Here is a 19,058-nt window from a genome sequence, read left to right on the forward strand (position 1 = left end):
GCTAGTTAAAATTTGTAAAAGTGAAATTTCTAATTAGATTTTAATTAAAATTTGTTTATTAAGACCACTACTAATATTCCGGCCGCGTTTGTTTTTGGAGATGAGATGAGACACTACAAGAGAACTAGGTTTTTGTGACCAAATTTAATGAACAAAATGATTATTTTCCATAATTTTCGTAGGAAATAGTTTTTTTTATCACTAAAATTTGGTCACAAAAGCCTACTTCTCTTGTCGTGAGATAAGTTGAATAAAATATTAGTAGAATATATTATTTTTGTATTGAGATTTAAAAATTTTAAATTATTTATTTTATTTTATATAAAAATTTGAAAAAATTATAATGATTAATATAAGATGAGATGTGAATTTTATGAAAGTAATAAAGGCAATGTGCTAGTTGGTTTCACGCTAAGGGAACAAGTACAAAGAAGATTCCGAAAAACTGAGGGAGCTTCAAAACAAGCTTCAACGTGGGACCAATATTTTAGAATAGCAGTCAATATTGATCATCATAATGTCTTGCATTCAAAAAAAATTATCTGAATTAAATGAGTTGTTTTATTCATTATAGATTAAGAATACATTATCCTTTTTTTTTATTAAATTAATTGAGTTATTTTACTTATTATCACTACACTACATATTTATTAAGAAAAAAATTAAAAAGATAAAAAAAAATTATATATAATGTATTGTGTAAAAATGATGAGTAGAATTTTTCAAATTTCAAAAACTTATCTTTTGCCTTTATGATTTCAAAAATTTATTAAACCCACGTGATTCGCCACTTCTATTTTCAATAAAAATAAAAGAAAAATACGTGGTTCATACTTGCATGTTTTTTTAAAAAAAAATGATAAGAAATATTCTAAAACGTATCAAAGAGATAATATTTTCTATTGAGGAATATTGGGGCTATTATTATTATTTTCTTCATAAATATTAAATATTGAATATTTATATATTCAAGTTTGATTCAAGTTTCAACAGAAATTTGGGCTCAAAGTTCTCAGTGAGCTGTTCATGATTGATTTATTTATAAAAATATAATAGCTTGACTAATTTGTTAAATTACATAAAATCCATAACTAAAATGTTTCAATTCTTCATAAATTAATATGGATAATCAGCTACTTAATTATGTTAATTTATCATTCAAGATACGAGCTTGTACCAGATAATAAAACTTTAATAAACTTTTTGTCATCAAATAAATTATTTATATTATATCTTATAATTTGACAATTTAATTTAAATATATATATAAATAACTGTGATATTAGGTTTTCTTCTTATTAATTTTTAATATTTAAGACATTCTAATTGAAAATAATATTATATAAATATCCAAAAAATTATACAGGGCATTAAACTGAAAAAACCAAAAAAAAAAAAGACAAGGCACACGATCATCAAATTGGAAAGGGCGGTGCAAGGGATCAGCTGGGCTCCCGCTTTTGTATCCCAAGGTTTTTTTTTTTTTTTTTACATTATTTTTCTAAAAAAATTATAATATTATTAAAAAATAATTTCTTAATCATTTAAAAAAAACAAAAAATAGAAAACAAAACATCCTCGCGGGATCCGAATCATTTTCCAATTGAAAAAGTTGCCCACCATAACTGCAAAATCTGTCTGTGACCCACCCTATGTCCTTTCTGCTGCTGTCTGTCTCTCTCAGTTTTCAAAGGTTGTAGCCCTCCTACCCTCGAAACAAACCCATTCCGAGCCGATTCGACTCACAAGTTGATCTGTTTGAAACCGAACCTACTAGAATCGAAGAAGTATGGCGAATCGTACATCCGATCTGGTGGGGCAAGTCCACCCGGCTCACGCTCTCGACCTCAACGCCTTGTTCAGCTACGCCTCCGCCAACGTCCCTGGTTTCCCTCTCTCTCCCACTGATTTCACCGTCTCTCAGGTCCTCCGTCTCTCTTACTATTCCTTGCTTCTTTTTTCTCTTTCAAAAGTTCTGATGAGGTTTTCTTGTGCATTCGATCATACATATAGTTTGGACACGGGCAATCGAACCCTACCTATCTCATGGCTGTGAGCTCGGGGGATTATGCGAAACGGTATGTTTTGAGAAAGAAGCCCCCTGGGAAGCTGCTCGAGTCTGCTCATGCTGTGGAGAGAGAGTTTCAGGTGATGATGTATAACTGTATAATATCATTTTTACTTTTGGTCTGTCTGGTTGCTTCGAAAAGAAAGTAATAATTTTTCAAGATTTGAAATTAGGCTACTAGATAGCTGTTTGGCCTAGCTTGCTTACGGTTTACTGGCAAAAACAATGTAATTCATGACGTTCCCGCTTCAATTATTGATGGCCCAGGTTCTCCAGGCACTGGGTGATCACACCCGAGTCCCGGTTCCGAAAGCTCTCTGCTTGTGTACCGACCCGAGTGTAATTGGAACTGCGTTTTACATCATGGAGTATTTGGATGGACGCATATTCGTAGATCCCAGGCTGCCGGTATGTTATTTCGGCCTCAATGCTGCGTTCGATGTTGACTCGTGAAATGTAATTTAGCGTCAAATAAGCTAAATTTGGTTTATGGCTGATAGGGTGTAGCTTCGGAGAGGAGGAGGGCGATATATAAAGAAACTGCAAAAACGTTAGCTTCTCTACATTCTGCTAATGTTGATGCCATTGGCCTTGGAAAATATGGGCGCCGGGAAAACTATTGTAAGCGGCAGGTAAATTTCTTAAAAAACAATTTCTAATTTGATTTTGTTTTATTTACATGATGATATTGTACTTGAAAAGCTGCTTAAAGAATGACTACCTGCTGCTTTGGGTCATGCACCCGTAAATAGTAATTATGGAACCATCATCCAAAATGTACTAGAAAAGGAAACAAAAAACTTATCCCGTGATGTGAATTCTGTTCTTGTTTTAGGTAGAGAGGTGGGCTAAACAATATATAGCTTCGACGGGTGATGGTAAACCTGAGAGAAATCTGAAGATGCTCCAGCTGGCTGATTGGCTACGGCAAAATATTCCTCTTGAAGATTCTTCAGGAACAATTGCAGGCCTAGTTCATGGAGACTTTCGCATTGATAATCTTGTATTTCATCCCAATGAGGTCTGGTACTTCAAAAATAAATTCTGATTGCTTTAATAGATGTATTTTATTCCGTGTGATTTGAGAATTTGGGTTTTCATTCAATCATTTGAATACAGGCAGTAAATTTTAATTTCATAAATTTCAAAATGTATATTTATGGTTGGATCAGATTGGTCATGTTATTACTGTCTATACTATAGTTGACTCTTAATGTGGGCGATGATCATCACTTGCTAACAGTATAGATATTCTAGGTTGCACAACTAATCAGATATCCTTAATGGTGCAGGATCGAGTTATTGGCATTCTTGACTGGGAACTGTCTACTCTGGGGAACCAAATGTGTGATGTTGCATACAGCTGTTTGGTATTAACAATTTGATGAAATCACTTATCTGCATGGAAAGAGACTTTCTATAATTGTACTTATTAACTCTGTGTGTTAAAACTGTTCTCTCTTAACCTCTGATTTTAATGATTGGAATACTTCTGGTTGGCCATTTTATTTATTTCGCTTCAGTATACTAGTATGGTAACATACCTGATCTACCCCCTATCCTATACAACACCCAATTGAAACATTGGTAGGAAGTCTCAAATCGAACCATATAACAATTAGGTGATCATTAAATGTCATTTACAACTCGATTGCTACTTTCTTTCTTTGCAGCATTATATTGTGGATACTGACCTTGGAAAGGCACAACCGAATCAAGGAATGGAACTTACTGGAACTCCAGAGGGGATTCCTTCACAGGCAGAATTTTTGGCAGAATACTGCTCTGCAGCTGTAAGTCGAGTATATATTATAATTATTGAATTGAGGTCCGTATGCTCATTGTCCCATTTTCATTTTTACTTATAAAAAAGTTCCTCTATAGAGGAAATTAAGGAAACGATCAAGAAAATTGATTATTTAGATTTTCAATATAACATCCAGTGAGGGTTTTTGGAAAGGCAGTAACAATACTCCATCACTCATTAAGGATTTACAGAGTAAATATGTCATGCATAAAATTTCTTGATTGAATATAAGTGACCATACGGTGTGTTTTAATTCCATTACTAGCTAGACTGATGGATTCTACACCCTTATATTTTCTTTGTTATTATGTGCCATCAATAGTCATCCTGTGTGCTCTATTAAATGGTTGTAGCGGGTAAATCAGATGCATTTTTTCCTCTAAACTTGCTTAAAGGACTCACACTGGACACATGGGCAATGCAGAGGAGAGCATGGCCTGTTGCTGAGTGGAAGTTCTATATTGCCTTTTCCTTATTCCGTGGGGCATCAATCTATGCAGGAGTATACGATAGATGGATAATGGTATCTTCTGAAATGTAGAATAGGCGAAAAAGGTGTTTTCATGGGAAGTGAACACATCAGGATAATGTGTCCTCTATTGTGACAATGTAGGGTAATGCTTCAGGAGGTAAGCGTGCCCAAGCTGCAGGAAAAATAGCTAATGGATTTATCAACTCCGCATGGGCATTCATTCAACGAGAATCTGTGCTGCCTGAGCATCCTCCATCTGGTAACCTTACCAATTTAATATATTTTGTCAGCCTTCAACTTAAAGAATTTTTTAGCACGCAGATAAATTGGTTTTATAGGATTGAAAGATAGTAACTCTCCCAGATTGTTTATATTACCCAAAGCAATTGCCTGAGGCTTTTTTGTCCTTTCGATAAACCAGTTCCCATTCCACAAGACTATTTGAAACTATCTGGTAATGAGAACAAAGATCAAGGAATTTCAAATGGAGGGGGCAGGTTTGTTCCTAGTAAAAAGGTGCTGGAATTGAGAAATAGATTGATCAAGTTCATGGACGATCACATATATCCTATGGAAAATGAGTTTAACAAACTTGCCCAGTCTACCTCACGTTGGACAGTGCATCCAGAAGAGGAGAAGTTAAAAGAGCTAGCAAAGAAGGAAGGCTTGTGGAACCTATGGATACCTGTACGTCTTAATTTTTATTCACGTCCCTACATTCTATACTTATTTATTGTTTTTTGAAGTTTATACATTTTACGTGAGCAATTTGTTAGTGTTTGTAGAAGTTGACATTCTTGCTATTGAACATATTTCACTTTTACCTTTGTGTTTATGTGCAGTTTGATAGTGCCGTTAGAGCAAGAAAGTTGATTTTTGATGGGAGCAACCATGCGCTCCCAAAAGGTGTACATGATCACTTACTGGGTGTGGGCCTGTCAAACCTTGAATATGGATATCTTTGTGAAATCATGGGTCGTTCCATTTGGGCTCCACAGGTGTTCAACTGTGGCGCACCTGACACTGGAAATATGGAGGTATATTAAACTTCCTGATTCTTTAAGGTTCACATATGGTAAGTTTATCAGGTTATTGATAGTTGGAGAATCACACCTTTGCATATTTTCGAATCTGTGAAATTAATGATATGGTTGAGGTTTTCTTCAAGAAAAATGTCTACCGCATGCATGTTTCGCACCATCAGGTTATCAAAATTTACTTTTCATTTTAGGTATTGTTGCGCTATGGAAATAAAGATCAACTAAATGAATGGCTTATTCCCTTGCTCGAGGGTAAGATACGGTCTGGATTTGCAATGACAGAGCCACAAGTTGCATCTTCTGATGCTACCAATATTGAATCTTCTATTAAGAGGTGGTAGGAAGCAGCTTTCAGTAATGGGATATAACTATATATGACACATGCCTGTTTGTCATGACCGGTTGTTCACTACATGTGCAGAGAAGGAGATATGTATGTCATTAATGGGACAAAGTGGTGGACCAGTGGGGCCATGGATCCGAGGTGCAGACTTCTCATAGTCATGGTTAGTTCTTTTTCGGCATAGCGGTAAAAAAGTCCAAATGATTATTTGTGCAGTTAAAAAAGTGTGATCTGGACAATATACAGGGAAAAACTGATTTTTTTTATTTTTTTTTATCTTTTTATTTTACGAGTACAGGGAAAAACTGACTTCAACACAGCTAAGCATAAGCAGCAATCTATGATCTTAGTGGATATCCGGACTCCAGGTGTACGTGTAAAGAGACCCCTTCTAGTCTTTGGATTTGATGATGCACCTCATGGGCATGCAGAAGTATCATTTGAGAATGTACGTGTGCCAGCAAAGAATATTCTGTTGGGAGAAGGGCGTGGATTTGAGATTGCACAGGTAAGAGTTGTTTAGTGTCTTCCCGTAACCTACTGCTTGCAATTTTTAGGCAACCAAATTGTAATAGTACTTGGAATTTTGAACAAACTTACATTTCTATTAGCTTCAGCAAATTCAGTTTTGATGACATAATTTGTGATTTTGGCAAGCTAACATGTTACTGGCTGTTTATTGCGTTTTGGAATTGTGGAACAATTTTGTTCGTCTTGAACCAATCAGGAAAAAGGTTTTGTTTCAGAATTTCATCCACTGAAATTAGAAATGATTGTTAATTGAGAAGGCATAGATATTATTCTGAGAATATGATTGATGGGTGGGTTTTGTGAATAAAAATAAGTATAGTTTTCCGTGTACTGAGCTTCCTCTTGGCGGACCCACTTGATATCTTCCTGCACTCGCTTACTTGCAGGGTAGGCTAGGCCCAGGAAGGCTGCACCACTGCATGAGACTGATCGGTGCTGCTGAGCGTGGCATGCAGATGATGGCTCAAAGGGCTCTCACTAGAAGAGTGTTTGGGAAGTTGATAGCAGAGCAAGGTTCATTCCTTTCGGATATTGCTAAGGTATAATGATTCAAGTCCCTGCCATAAAGTAATGGAGATATTTTATGTTGTTATACATCACAAAATGGAAGTGATAGTTCAAAGCTAAATCAATTTAGAGGACCATTTATTCCAATGGATTAATGATCCAAAATGTAGAAATAGATTTTACGTTGAACTTCTAGTGGTACACCTTTCTATTACCAGATGCCATTCGGTTTTCCTCCTGGCCATTATGTATATATAGCAAGCTTCCTAAATTGGCCTTGTCGTACAGTGTCGGATAGAGCTGGAGCAAGCCAGGTTGTTGGTTCTTGAAGCAGCTGACCAGCTTGACAGGCTTGGAAACAAAAAGGCCCGTGGGACGATAGCAATGGCCAAGGTAATGGTTGGTTGTAAAATACGACGTGACAAAATCAAATCTTGGATTGTTGTTTTTTTGTTAGTGATCCGATATGCTATTATGTTTCTGAGTTTTCCTTTTAAAATCGGCCTGGCGGAATGTGGAGCAGGTAGCAGCTCCAAACATGGCATTGAAGGTGCTTGACATGGCAATGCAAGTGCATGGTGCAGCTGGTGTATCCTCTGACACTGTACTGGCACATCTCTGGGCCACGGCAAGAACCTTGCGAATTGCAGATGGCCCCGATGAAGTCCATTTGGGCACTATTGCCAAGTTAGAACTGCAGAGAGCTAAGCTTTGAAAGTTTTGAAGTGAGTTTCTCTAAGCAGAATCCCTTGTTTTTTAATTTTACTGTTGATTGAAAAAAAGAAAGGCGAGAATAATCTGAAGGGGGAGGGCACTGCAGTTGATCCCTGCGACGACAGCCTGAGACCCAAAAAAGTTGTGTACTTGATGGTAGAATATTGTATCCGTTTGTAAAATAATATAGACTGATTTGGCATATATAGTGAAATCAGCTTCAAGGAAAGTCATAACAGACCTCTCTTGCGTGTAACAATGTCGAACGCTGTCTGATTATCCAAACTAGTAGTGTTGACTGAAAATTAGGCCCCTTTTGTTTGCAAAATTCAGCTGAAATAAATTCAGTTCAGTCTAATTTTAAGTTAAGTTTAACATTCAAATACCAAATTTTCAAATTATTAAATTCATCTAAATTCAAAATTTTTGTACAAGTAGGATTAACAATTTTTTTCAATTCAACATATCTTTATACGAGAGATTTACAATCCTTTTTAATTTTTTATAAATAGTATGAAATTCATTTTAACATCTAAATATATATAAATTTATTTTAGATGAATGTCACATAACTTATTATATTTATTTAATTTATTATTATTCATAAAGAATTCAGTTCAATTCAGCTCAACATCTACTCGCAGCGTAATTGAGGAATTCTCCCTACCATCCAACGCACCCTTTCATGGCAACCACCAGTACCATGCCTAGCCTCCGCCGGGCATTTTCTTCCAATGGGTTTCTTGCATCCATTATCTTTTCTGCATTCCCATTTCGCTGGAAGTTGCTCCTTTGTCCAAGCCTAAGGTAGTGGAGCTCTTTCAACAAGCATCTCACAGCAATTGCAACATAAGATAAAAATAAATACCCGCTAAACTCATAAAATATGCAGCCTTTAACATCCAAACAAAAAGTAATTCACGACAAAAAGTGAAAGCAAAAGAGGGAGGTGGTCCCTGCTCTGAGAAACCAGCACCACGCTGTGCCCTCCTCCGACTCCAGGATCCACATCGCCCAAGGCCTTTTCTCGAGTCACATGGTTCAAACTTCAACTCTCGACTTGGGTCGGGCGAGCCAGTAATGTCGCACGAGCCTGATCATGTCATGCCCAGGCCCATTGAGTGGGAACACAGTCCGACCACATTAATTCCTATTTCCCTTCGCTCGGCACATTCCAAGTGGTAACGAGTCTCCGGATTTCTTTAGATTTTTGGGTTATGTTTCTGGAAACTCGTGCAGTGCTTTGAATTTGCCAGAGATTTGAGAATAATTAATGTTGTACGTTCATCAGACTGGTTGTGAAAATTATACTGAGCGCTTGAAATCCCATCCCATGCCAAGCTGCTTTCTCATGGGGAAAAATCACTTGAAGTCGTGATATTTTTTAGATGACTTTGATAATTGTACGTGTGATCCAAAGGTTGAAAAAACTTTATAATATACATTAATTCATGTCATGCTCCAATTAGACCCTTCTGAAAGAGGCCATATTATATAGTCAGTAAGATAAGATACTTAATTCCATGTATATATGTAAGCTGCGCTTTGATCAGAAGCTGGGGATCAAATTGAGGGTAATTTCTATTGTAATGGACCGACGTCTAAACTTGAAAATTTTCTTGAAGCAGCAAAAGCAATTCAAAAATTCATCATAAGTTGTTTTCTTTCTTAAGCTCAAAGAAAGATGAAAAAACTAAGGTTGCAATGTTTTAATTATATTTTCGATCGGATTATCATTCATCTTTATATATTACGTATATAAAGATGTTTGGAATTTACCATTAATATTGCATCAACACCTTATACTAAGGTATTTCCTTACTCATTCTTCTAATTATTGGACAAAGATCATACTTCAACAGAGCTCATAACAGAGAATTGAAGAAAATTTAAAAGCAGCTAGCTATGATGATCAGAAGACGATTAATTAATTCAGGAGATCAAAGCTGTGCGAATTAAGATGCGCTCCAAACTATAATTTTTTTTTGGAAAAAATATAATTGCAAGCACAATTATGCACTAATCTGTGTATTAATGTGATGTGATTGGTCAAAAAATAGATTTTATTGAAAACAATGTTAATTTAAATTTTAAGTATGAATAAATCAGTATTGGTATACAGATTAGTACACAACTATATTTGTATGTAGCAAAACTCTTTTTTTTTTTATTATCACAAACAATCAAAAGTACTCTCATTTTTTTTTATCAAAACGTCAATTTGTAATATAACATATCATTTTTTTTTTTTATTTCTTAGATGATTGTCTGTAGAGAGTATTAGCAATAATGAAGACTAGACCAGTCACATGAAAAAGAAATAATATACTAGTGGAGCTCCATATACATTATTTTAGTTTATGATCGATGTCATGTTTTATATGGAAACATTCAAGAATGTATCCGTTCATGAATGTAATTTTATCTGATAAATGAATGATGATAGTTTCCCTTTAAAAAAAAAAAAAGAACCTTAATTGCTGTCAAGATTGTTCCACAGTACTGTAATATTATTTTTGGTTGATCTTAATGGCTATATGTATCTAAAATAAGGGTATAAATCGTGGAAAAATGGTCGTCTATGGTCCAAGTCGTTAGTCTTGAGAATGTGGTGATACAAATGAAAAAGATGAATGGTAATGTAATTTTTCCTAAAATTTAAATAATTTTAATTAATAGTTATAATTTGAAACCTCAACCATAAAATAATAGTAGCTATATATATAGGATGGATGATTTTGCGCAAAAAATGGACCAAAAATAAACAGTGGCTAAGATTAATGCGAGGTGGCTCAAGTTTATGAAGTGTTTGGTTAATGGTGAAGCTCTCAAATTTGGAAAACATTGATAACTAACGATCTATTTTTGTGCGGACTTTTCTACGGTACTCACGTTTGTAACGATCTTTTGGGTTGACCTCTCCTTTTAAATATGCGTCCATCGTTAAAAAAATATAATATGTCAGAGCAAGGGGCATCATAAACCCTGCCCAAAAAAGACTGCCCCAACAGCTCTGTAGTGTTTTTCCATTTGAAGGTACGTACGTACGTTGCATGCATGCTATCTTGTATTGTAATAGTATCAAAGGAATAGACCTAAAATAATTAGAAACAGAAATATATATTCACATGACGCACATGATGCATCTTAACTAATTGTTCTTATTTTTGTTTTTCCCTCAGTGATTTATAAGAAAAAAACATTAAAATAAAAAAATGGCTTTTGGAGGATACAATGATGTATCCAACAATGGACACCAGAAGAAAAACAAGAAGAAGTATGCCATTATTGGCGTCTCTTCCCTTTTGCTGGTGGCCATGGTAGCTGCTGTGGCTGTCGGCGCGACTCGCAACAAGGCTGATGGATCCACTAAATCTGATGGCAATGGCGAGGTTTCAACATCAATGAAGGCAGTTAAGGCCATTTGCCAGCCCACTGATTATAAAGAAACCTGCGAGAAAAGCTTGTCCTCGGCTGGGAACGTCACCGACCCTAAAGAGCTTATCAAAATCGGCTTCCATGTCGCAGTTCAGGAAATTCATGCTGCAATTGCAAACTCGACCACGTTAAAAACTCTAGCCAAGGACCCCAGAGCAACTCAAGCCTTGGAGAACTGCAAAGAGCTCCTTGAGTATGCCATCGATGATCTCCAAGAGTCTTTCGAAAAGATCGGTGCCTTCGACGTCAGCAAGCTCGACGATTACGTAGCGGACCTCAAGGTCTGGCTTAGTGGTGCAATCACCTACGAGCAGACTTGCTTGGATGGGTTCGAGAACACCACGGGTGATGCCGGGGACAAGATGAAAGAGATTTTGAAGACTACACAAGAACTCACCAAGAATGGCCTTGCCATGGTGACCGAGATCTCGAATGTCTTGACCAATCTTCAAATTCCAGGGTTGAACCGGAGGCTTCTTTGGAATGAGGATGGTCGTGGAACCGGCTTCGATGAAACGATCGATGAACCACATAAGGACCCAACGTCCACCACTCGACAGCTTCTTTGGGATAATGGAAGCGGCTTCAGCGAAGGGCACGCTCACCAGCAGAGGAAGCCCTTGGAGTCCACCAACCGGCAGCTTCTTTGGGATAATGGAAGCGGCTTCGACGAAGGGCACGCTCACGAGCAGAGGAAGCCCTTGGAGTCCACCAACCGGCAGCTTCTTTGGGATAATGGAAGCGGCTTCGACGAAGGGCACGCTCACGAGCAGAGGAAGCCCTTGGAGTCCACCAACCGGCAGCTTCTTTGGGATAATGGAAGTGGCTTCGGCGAAGGGCACGCTCACCAGCAGAGGAAGCCCTTGGAGTCCACCAACCGGCAGCTTCTTTGGGATAATGGAAGCGGCTTCGACGAAGGGCACGCTGACAAGCAGAGGAAGCCCTTGGAGTCCACCAACCGGCAGCTTCTTTCGGATAATGGAAGCGGCTTCGGTGTAGAGCTAGCTAAGGATGATAATGGACGCGGCTTCCCTGCATGGATCAATGGCCTTCAAAGGAAGCTTCTGGGGTCTACCAATACAGGGAACATCAAGGCTGACGTAGTGGTGGCAAAGGATGGAAGTGGCAAGTATAAGACCATCAATGAAGCACTCATTGACATTCCCAAGAACAACAACAAGACCTTCGTGATTTATATCAAGGCTGGAGTTTATCAGGAGCAAATCATCCTAAACAAGCACATGACCCAAGTTACTATGATTGGAGATGGCCCCACGAAGACCAAGATCACAGGAAACAAGAACTTCGTCGATGGAACCCCCACATTCAAGACTGCCACAGTTTGTAAGTACATGATATATGCATATCACTTTGTGCCTTCTTCCCTCTCAGTTTAAATTAAATAAACACAAAAGAGACTAGTCATTGAGCCTATCTTCCATTTTCTACTAAGGTTTGTTACACGTTTTTTAGTATGTATCTTAATTACTATGCCATCGGTTAAAAAGGAGAGTACGTTTTGAGCCTATGTATTCTATTTCCTTTCCAAATATTTTATGATAGCATAAGTTCATTATCTTTTGGTTGTTGCAGCTGCGATTGGAAGCAACTTCATGGCTAAGAACATTGGATTCGAGAACTCTGCAGGAGCTGCAAAGCACCAGGCTGTGGCACTACGCGTCCAATCCGACATGTCCATTTTCTATAACTGCCAGATGGATGGGTACCAAGACACCCTCTATGCCCACACCCACCGCCAATTCTATCGAGATTGCACCATCTCCGGCACCATCGACTTCATTTTTGGCAACGCAGCCGCAGTGTTCCAAAACTGCAAGATGATCGTCAGGAAGCCAATGGACAACCAGCAGTGCATCGTAACAGCCCAAGGGAGGATAGACAGGCGCGAGCCCACCGCACTCGTCCTTCAGGGCTGCACATTCACCGCCGAACCAGCATATCTCCCACTCAGGGATAAGAACAAGGCTTTCATTGGTAGACCATGGAAGCAATATTCAAGAACAATCATTATGCAGAGTCATATCGAGGGCTTCATCCAGCCTGAGGGGTGGTTGCCATGGATGGGTGACTTCGCTCTCAACACACTCTTCTACGCTGAGATCGGCAACGATGGTCCTGGTGCGGTCACGATCAATAGAGTCAAATGGCGAGGCATCAAGAAGATCACTCTGGACCATGCCAAGAAATTCACTGCTGGAACCTTCCTTGGTGGCGATAAGTGGATCAAGCCCACCGGAGTGCCTTACGTTTCTGGCTTGATGTAATTCACGAAGATAACAGCTCATGGTACGTTAGTCCTCTATAAAGGATCAAACCGGTCTCCTTCATTAAGCTATCTACATTTTTCCCCCATCATTATTTTTCTTGCCTTCTGAAGATCTGTACGTAGCACCAGATCATCGTTAATAAGCCAGAGAATGAGAGAAATTTGTTGATGTTCATGTGAATCTCTTCACGATGAGGTCAAATATATATATATATATAGGATAAACTATATATCAATGTGCATGCATCGTTAATTAATGATTTTATCTCCTTTCATTTTGTGCATATGTATTGCGAATTTATGACACAGCAATACCATATATCATATGATCACGTACATATATTATACAACTCATGTACTTGAGTATCTAGCAGCCCCCCTTTTAACTTTTTACGTAGGCCTATACAACGTTGGATCCATCAAGAAATACAAGTGAAATTAATTAAGCAATCTAGATGTACGTATCTAGCTAGCTAGATCTTATTATAAATTAATAATAATAAGCCTATCCCATCAATGAAACTTGAGACACCCATTAATATTTAACCTAGCTATTAGCTAGAGTCTCAAGTGCAATTGAGCTAAATTTCTTAATTAATTCATTCTTATTTTAATTTTTTTGAAATAAAATATTTTTCTAAATTTTAATATATTGATAAATTATTAAAAAGAAAACGATCGAGTTAAATTAGATGGACGGAATTAGCAATAGAGGAGTCAAATATCAAGTTTACCGTAGCACAGATATAAAGGGCTCTTTCTTAAAGAGAATAGGGAAAGGTGGAAAATCTTAATTGGAACAAAACATAGGGGTTTCCGACTAAATTTTTCTCCTAGTAATATTACGTATAGTTACCATTTGAGAATTATAAAATAGGTCTAGGTGATTTTATTTTTAAAATTTTTTAATTATAAAAATATTCCTTTTAAAATAATATTTTTTTCATTTAATAAAAGACCTACACATGCAACTCTCACTTGAAATCTAGTTGTAAGTAATTTTACATATTAATACATACACACATTTAATATGATTGATCAGAAAATATTATAATTTATTAAAAACAATATCAATTTAAATTTTGAATATAAAAATTTAAGTATTAATATATAGATTGGTATGCGAATTCGTTTATATATAACAAAACTATTTCTCAACTATAAATAGAATTTCTCTTTTACGTAGTAGTTATAACTCGGATCCTAATGTTGACATTGGGCTTGGGGTATTCATAACCCCACCCGTAGATATTAAGGAGTGGATCATGACAAAAGTCTTTTCAATTTTTTTTAATTTTTCATACGACATCCATGATAATCTCATTTTAAAAATCTTGCATATTGCAATTAAATACCTAATCTTTTTATAATTCTCTTCTTCTCTTCTCAGCGCTTTGTTTTCTTCAATCTTCTTCAACATCTACAAACAATCCAATCATGTTTTTAATTACTGCAAAGGGAGGATATATTGGCTAAATTATAAATTTAAACTTTGAAATAATGATAATGCTAAAGGTGATTGTTGGGGGAGAAAAGGCCCCTATTTTTCTCTCTCCATCCATACGAATGCTCCGATATTCTAATTTTGTACATGGTATTTTAGGAAAATATTAGATAATCTCAAAATATATATATAGATGGCGTGCTACACTCTTAATTGTTTATATAAACAATAACTTTGATTGACATAGTATATTATAATATCATAGAAATATTGTGTAGAGTAAGGGCAGGTTTGGAGTCTCAGATGAGATATAAAATTCTCTTCTGATCTTATTTTATCTCATATTATCTTATTTCTAAACATAATTTAAACACAAAATTTTTAAACTAATCATTACAATTTTTTCAAACTAATATGAAATTCTCAATGTACCTTGTAAATTTACGAAATTGTCTATCAATTCACTTGAATAAATCGGTTAGATCCTTGTAATTATTTAATTGATCAAATACATAAAGTAAATAAATAAATTTACACAACACAACGATTGGTTACGAAGGAAAATTCTTTAAAAAACTCTTTACGGGTAAAAACATACAAGGCAGCCAAACCTAGAAAATTGAATTTTATTATTTAAAAATCACTTTACAAGCGAGTTTTCAATCACAAAACCTTTACCAATTGACTTTTTTACTTGACCAGACAAACGACTCGTTTGCCTCTACCTCAGTAGCAGACCGAACCTCTGGTAATTTTCAAATATTGACTTTTTTCTTAGAACTCCAATAGCTGAAACTTAATCAATTAATTCTTTAACATGGAGCACAATCACACTCAAGGAGAGACGAAAAACAAAAAGAAAATTCTGAAGTGATTTTTCTCTCTCAAACTCATGTAATATACTCTAAATAATTTCTGACAAAAACTCCTTAGAGAGTTATCAAACCGAATCCCTTTAAATATAAAGTTTGGAAGTAGTTCCAGTTACAATAAGACTGTGTTGACAAATCGAATTTGTCGTGAAGACGTCTCCTAACGGAATGTTGACACTTCGCGATAATTTCTCTCTGCAATAATTGATTTCAATTCAACTTCTGTTCTAGATAAGTACAAATTCCTATGTACTCAATTTTCACATAAATGACTTATCTAAAATGTAAATGCAAGTTTTTGGCTAGAACTAGAAGTCTAAGTTGATAAGTTTGGATAAGACTAGGTGACTAAAATCATAGAGTTTATCCTATCATTAAGTTTGTAATTATGAATGAATGTAAAATAATTATTGAATTTATCTATAACATTATTGAGTTTATCTAAAAGGCATAGAAATTATTTAGATAAGACATTTATTTTAAATTTGATTCAATAAGGATCTGCACTTATCTAGAATAGAAGTAGAATAGAAATCAGTTACTCCAAAAAAGAGTTATCGCGAAATATCAACAATCTATTTGGAGACGTCTTCACGACAGATTCTATCTGTCAACAGAGTCCTACTGAAACTGGATCATACTAGTTAGAATCCATAAAGATTCAAATCTAGATATTTTCTATAACACTTTTCAATGCATATTTTTGTGAGAAAATTTCTTAGTGAATTTTCATATTTTTAATCTCTCTTTGAGTGTGATCGTTGCTCTATGTTGGAGAATTGATTGGTCGGATTGCAACCTTGGAGTTCCAAGAGAACAGCCAATATTTGAATATTGTCAAAAGTTCTGACTGCTACTAAGGTAGAAGACAAACAGGTCATTTGTTTAATCAAGTAAGAGAGTCAATTGATAAAATTTTTGTAATTGAGAACTTACTTGTAATTTAATTTTCAAATAATAAAATTGACTTTTTTGGGTTTGTCTACCCTATAGGGTTTTACCTTTAAAAAGTTCTTTAATGAGTTTCCTTTCATAATCAATCGTTGTGTCATGCAATTTATTTATTTACTTTGCATGTTCATTTGATTAAATAATTACAAGATTGGAATCTAACCAATTTGTTCGAGTGAATTGATAGACAATTTCGTGAATACACAATGGCACTTGGGTAATTTCATTTGGTATTAGAGCTATGTTCACTCATCCGAGTGTGATCCATGTCCCTGTATATCATGTTGTCATTGTTATATGTCCCACCCCACACTTTTATGAGGATATAGATCTCATTGCAAGAAAATTTAGAAAATTCTTGTTTAAGAGTAAAGCCAGTGGAAAGCAAAAATAAGTTAAAGACTTTTCTACAAAGAATATTCTAAAAATTGAAATAAAGATAAATATGAGAAAAAAGACAAAGTGAAGTATCATAAATGTTTTGGTTATGGTCATATAAGAATTAAATTTTCAAATTTCAAAAAAAGTAAAAGAAAAATATTGAATGTTACATTTAGTGACAGTTAAGACTCTGAAAGTTCAAGCTCATTATTTGATGATGAAAAATCTTTTAAGGCTTTTTCTACTGTTATTAATGATTTTTCTGAGAGTACACTAAGAAAATCTGAAAGTAAATTTTATGGTAGTGACTCGAATATGGTTCTTGTTGATGTTGACCATGAGATAAGCATACATGAAGCTTATAATAATCTGTGTGAATAAGTGGTCAAGCTAAAAAAAACTCAACAATAAGTTGTACAATAAACTTATAGTTGTGGAGAATGAAAATAATTATCTTCCTGAAGTGCTAAAAATTTCTGATGTTGAAATATCAAGGTTAAATTATCGAAATGCTGATATAGAAAGAGAATTGGAAATTTTTTAAGAGAATCAACAAAAATAGCAACTCATAAATTGGAGAATTGATTGTTAAGTTTCAGCCCCTGGCATTCCAATAGAAAAGTCAATATTAGAAAATCGTCAAAGGTTTTGGCTGCTACTGCGGTAGAAGACAAATGGGTCATTTGTCTGATCAAGTAAAAGAGTCAACTGATAAGGATTTTGTAATTGAGAACTTACTTGTAATTTGATTTTTAAATAATAAAATTAATTTTTCTGAACTTGGTTGCTTCGTAGGATTTTACCTTTAAAGAGTTATTTAAAAATTTTCCTTTATAACCAATCGTTATGTCATACAATTTATTTTATTTATTTACTTTATATGTTCATTTTATTAAATAATTTCAAGGTTAAAATCTAACCAATTTGTTCAAGTGAATTGGTAGACAATTTCGTAAATATATAGGGATACTTGATTTTTTCAAACATTCAAATGAAAATAAAAGACAATTGGAACTTTTTCAAATCTCCAAATAAAAATAATGTTATAAAACTGTATTCTTACAATATTTTAACTTAATAATATTTTTTATTCAACTTTTCATCTCTTATTTCCTAAAATCTAAAAAATATTCAACTCAAATTATCTCATTACTATTCACAAACTGTTTTACTACTACAAACTTATTATCTTATCTCGCTCTCCAAACCTCCCCAAACTAAGAATCACTCCAAAACTTTAGGTTGATATGGTATATTAGGAGGCAGTGGCATGATTCAAAGGAATGATATACATAGATCAGGGTCTTCAACCATTCAAAGGCGTGGAAAAGTGCCAAAAAGAAAAAGAAAAGAAAAAACCACATTTTCTAAAGGAAAATGTTACTCGCTGGTGGGTCTTGTTGGTGATTTTTTTTTTTTTTTTTTTTTTTACTTTTTAATTAAGTAAATATTTTTTTGATAATATTGTGAATTTTTTTTAAATATATTTAATAACATTCAAAATATATATATAAATTAAAACCAAAACATATAGATTTAATTTATAGAACTCACAGTGGTTGCTATAGAGCGCACTAATCCAAAATAGAAATGATAATATGACTACTAAATAACATTAAATATATCTATTTATATATTTTTTTTTCTTGATAATTAATGAAGTAATTAATAATAAATTTATATATTTTTATTTTTTTAAAAGATTAAAGATATTTAAAAAATAATTAAATAAAAAAAAGTCATTTATATTAATCTACACATTTAATAGTGACCTTAAAGCGAAGTATGAATCACGTTAATCGCGAGAACAGGTAGCTCTGACACGCGCATGGCTTGAATAAGTTGAATGCAAAAAGCTTTCAATTTTTCAGGCTATACGTTGCGTGTGGTCAAAAAAATACGCGTATGCATGCATCCCACATGGCCCACTGATAATTTCCAGGCAAACTCCTCTCTTTGTGTGCCACTACTCCACGTCATTACTCGCCATTCAACTTTCAAAACTCGCTTCGATCAACTAGTACTTAAGGAAATCACATATGTACTTTGAATCATATCATATTTATATTGTAACTCAGCTTCTACTTGAGTAAGTCCAAAACTAACATTGAATATTGATATTTGTATAACTAATTAACATTGAATTAAAGTGATTTTCAATCTCTTTTGACGAATTATTATTAGAAGAATTCACTTTTTATTT

General features: G+C 34.9%; 2 protein-coding genes across 2 annotated transcripts; both read left to right on the top strand.

Annotated features, from left to right (window-relative positions):
- The first annotated feature begins 1,599 nt into the window (after nt 1-1,599).
- Nucleotides 1,600-7,787, top strand: LOC122318591 (probable acyl-CoA dehydrogenase IBR3). The gene is made up of 17 exons (XM_043136108.1): nt 1,600-1,924; nt 2,014-2,148; nt 2,336-2,476; nt 2,569-2,700; nt 2,904-3,089; nt 3,361-3,438; nt 3,742-3,861; nt 4,300-4,398; nt 4,489-4,606; nt 4,769-5,034; nt 5,190-5,384; nt 5,579-5,721; nt 5,809-5,893; nt 6,029-6,238; nt 6,648-6,800; nt 7,057-7,161; nt 7,292-7,787. The coding sequence occupies exons 1-17, from the start codon at nt 1,790-1,792 to the stop codon at nt 7,481-7,483; spliced, it is 2,493 nt and encodes an 830-aa protein (XP_042992042.1). The 5' UTR covers nt 1,600-1,789; the 3' UTR covers nt 7,484-7,787.
- A 2,653-nt stretch (nt 7,788-10,440) lies between these two features.
- LOC122318599 (probable pectinesterase/pectinesterase inhibitor 21) lies at nt 10,441-13,491 on the top strand. The gene is made up of 3 exons (XM_043136118.1): nt 10,441-10,518; nt 10,665-12,264; nt 12,514-13,491. Exons 2-3 carry the CDS (start codon nt 10,698-10,700, stop codon nt 13,203-13,205), a joined length of 2,259 nt encoding a protein of 752 aa, XP_042992052.1. The 5' UTR covers nt 10,441-10,518; nt 10,665-10,697; the 3' UTR covers nt 13,206-13,491.
- Nucleotides 13,492-19,058: the final 5,567 nt, after the last annotated feature.

The sequence above is a fragment of the Carya illinoinensis genome, chromosome 1 (assembly GCF_018687715.1).
Source record: "Carya illinoinensis cultivar Pawnee chromosome 1, C.illinoinensisPawnee_v1, whole genome shotgun sequence".
NCBI classification, from domain to species: Eukaryota; Viridiplantae; Streptophyta; class Magnoliopsida; order Fagales; family Juglandaceae; genus Carya; species Carya illinoinensis.

Excerpts from the sequence above, each read along its gene's own strand:
- LOC122318591 (XM_043136108.1), top strand. The coding sequence starts at position 1,790 with ATGGCGAATCGTACATCCGATCTGGTGGGGCAAGTCCACCCGGCTCAC. Across the intron at positions 3,862-4,299 it reads CAGAATACTGCTCTGCAGCT|AGGAGAGCATGGCCTGTTGC; the intron begins GTAAGTCGAGTA and ends TGGGCAATGCAG. Across the intron at positions 7,162-7,291 it reads GGACGATAGCAATGGCCAAG|GTAGCAGCTCCAAACATGGC; the intron begins GTAATGGTTGGT and ends AATGTGGAGCAG.
- LOC122318599 (XM_043136118.1), top strand. The coding sequence starts at position 10,698 with ATGGCTTTTGGAGGATACAATGATGTATCCAACAATGGACACCAGAAG. Across the intron at positions 12,265-12,513 it reads ATTCAAGACTGCCACAGTTT|CTGCGATTGGAAGCAACTTC; the intron begins GTAAGTACATGA and ends TGGTTGTTGCAG.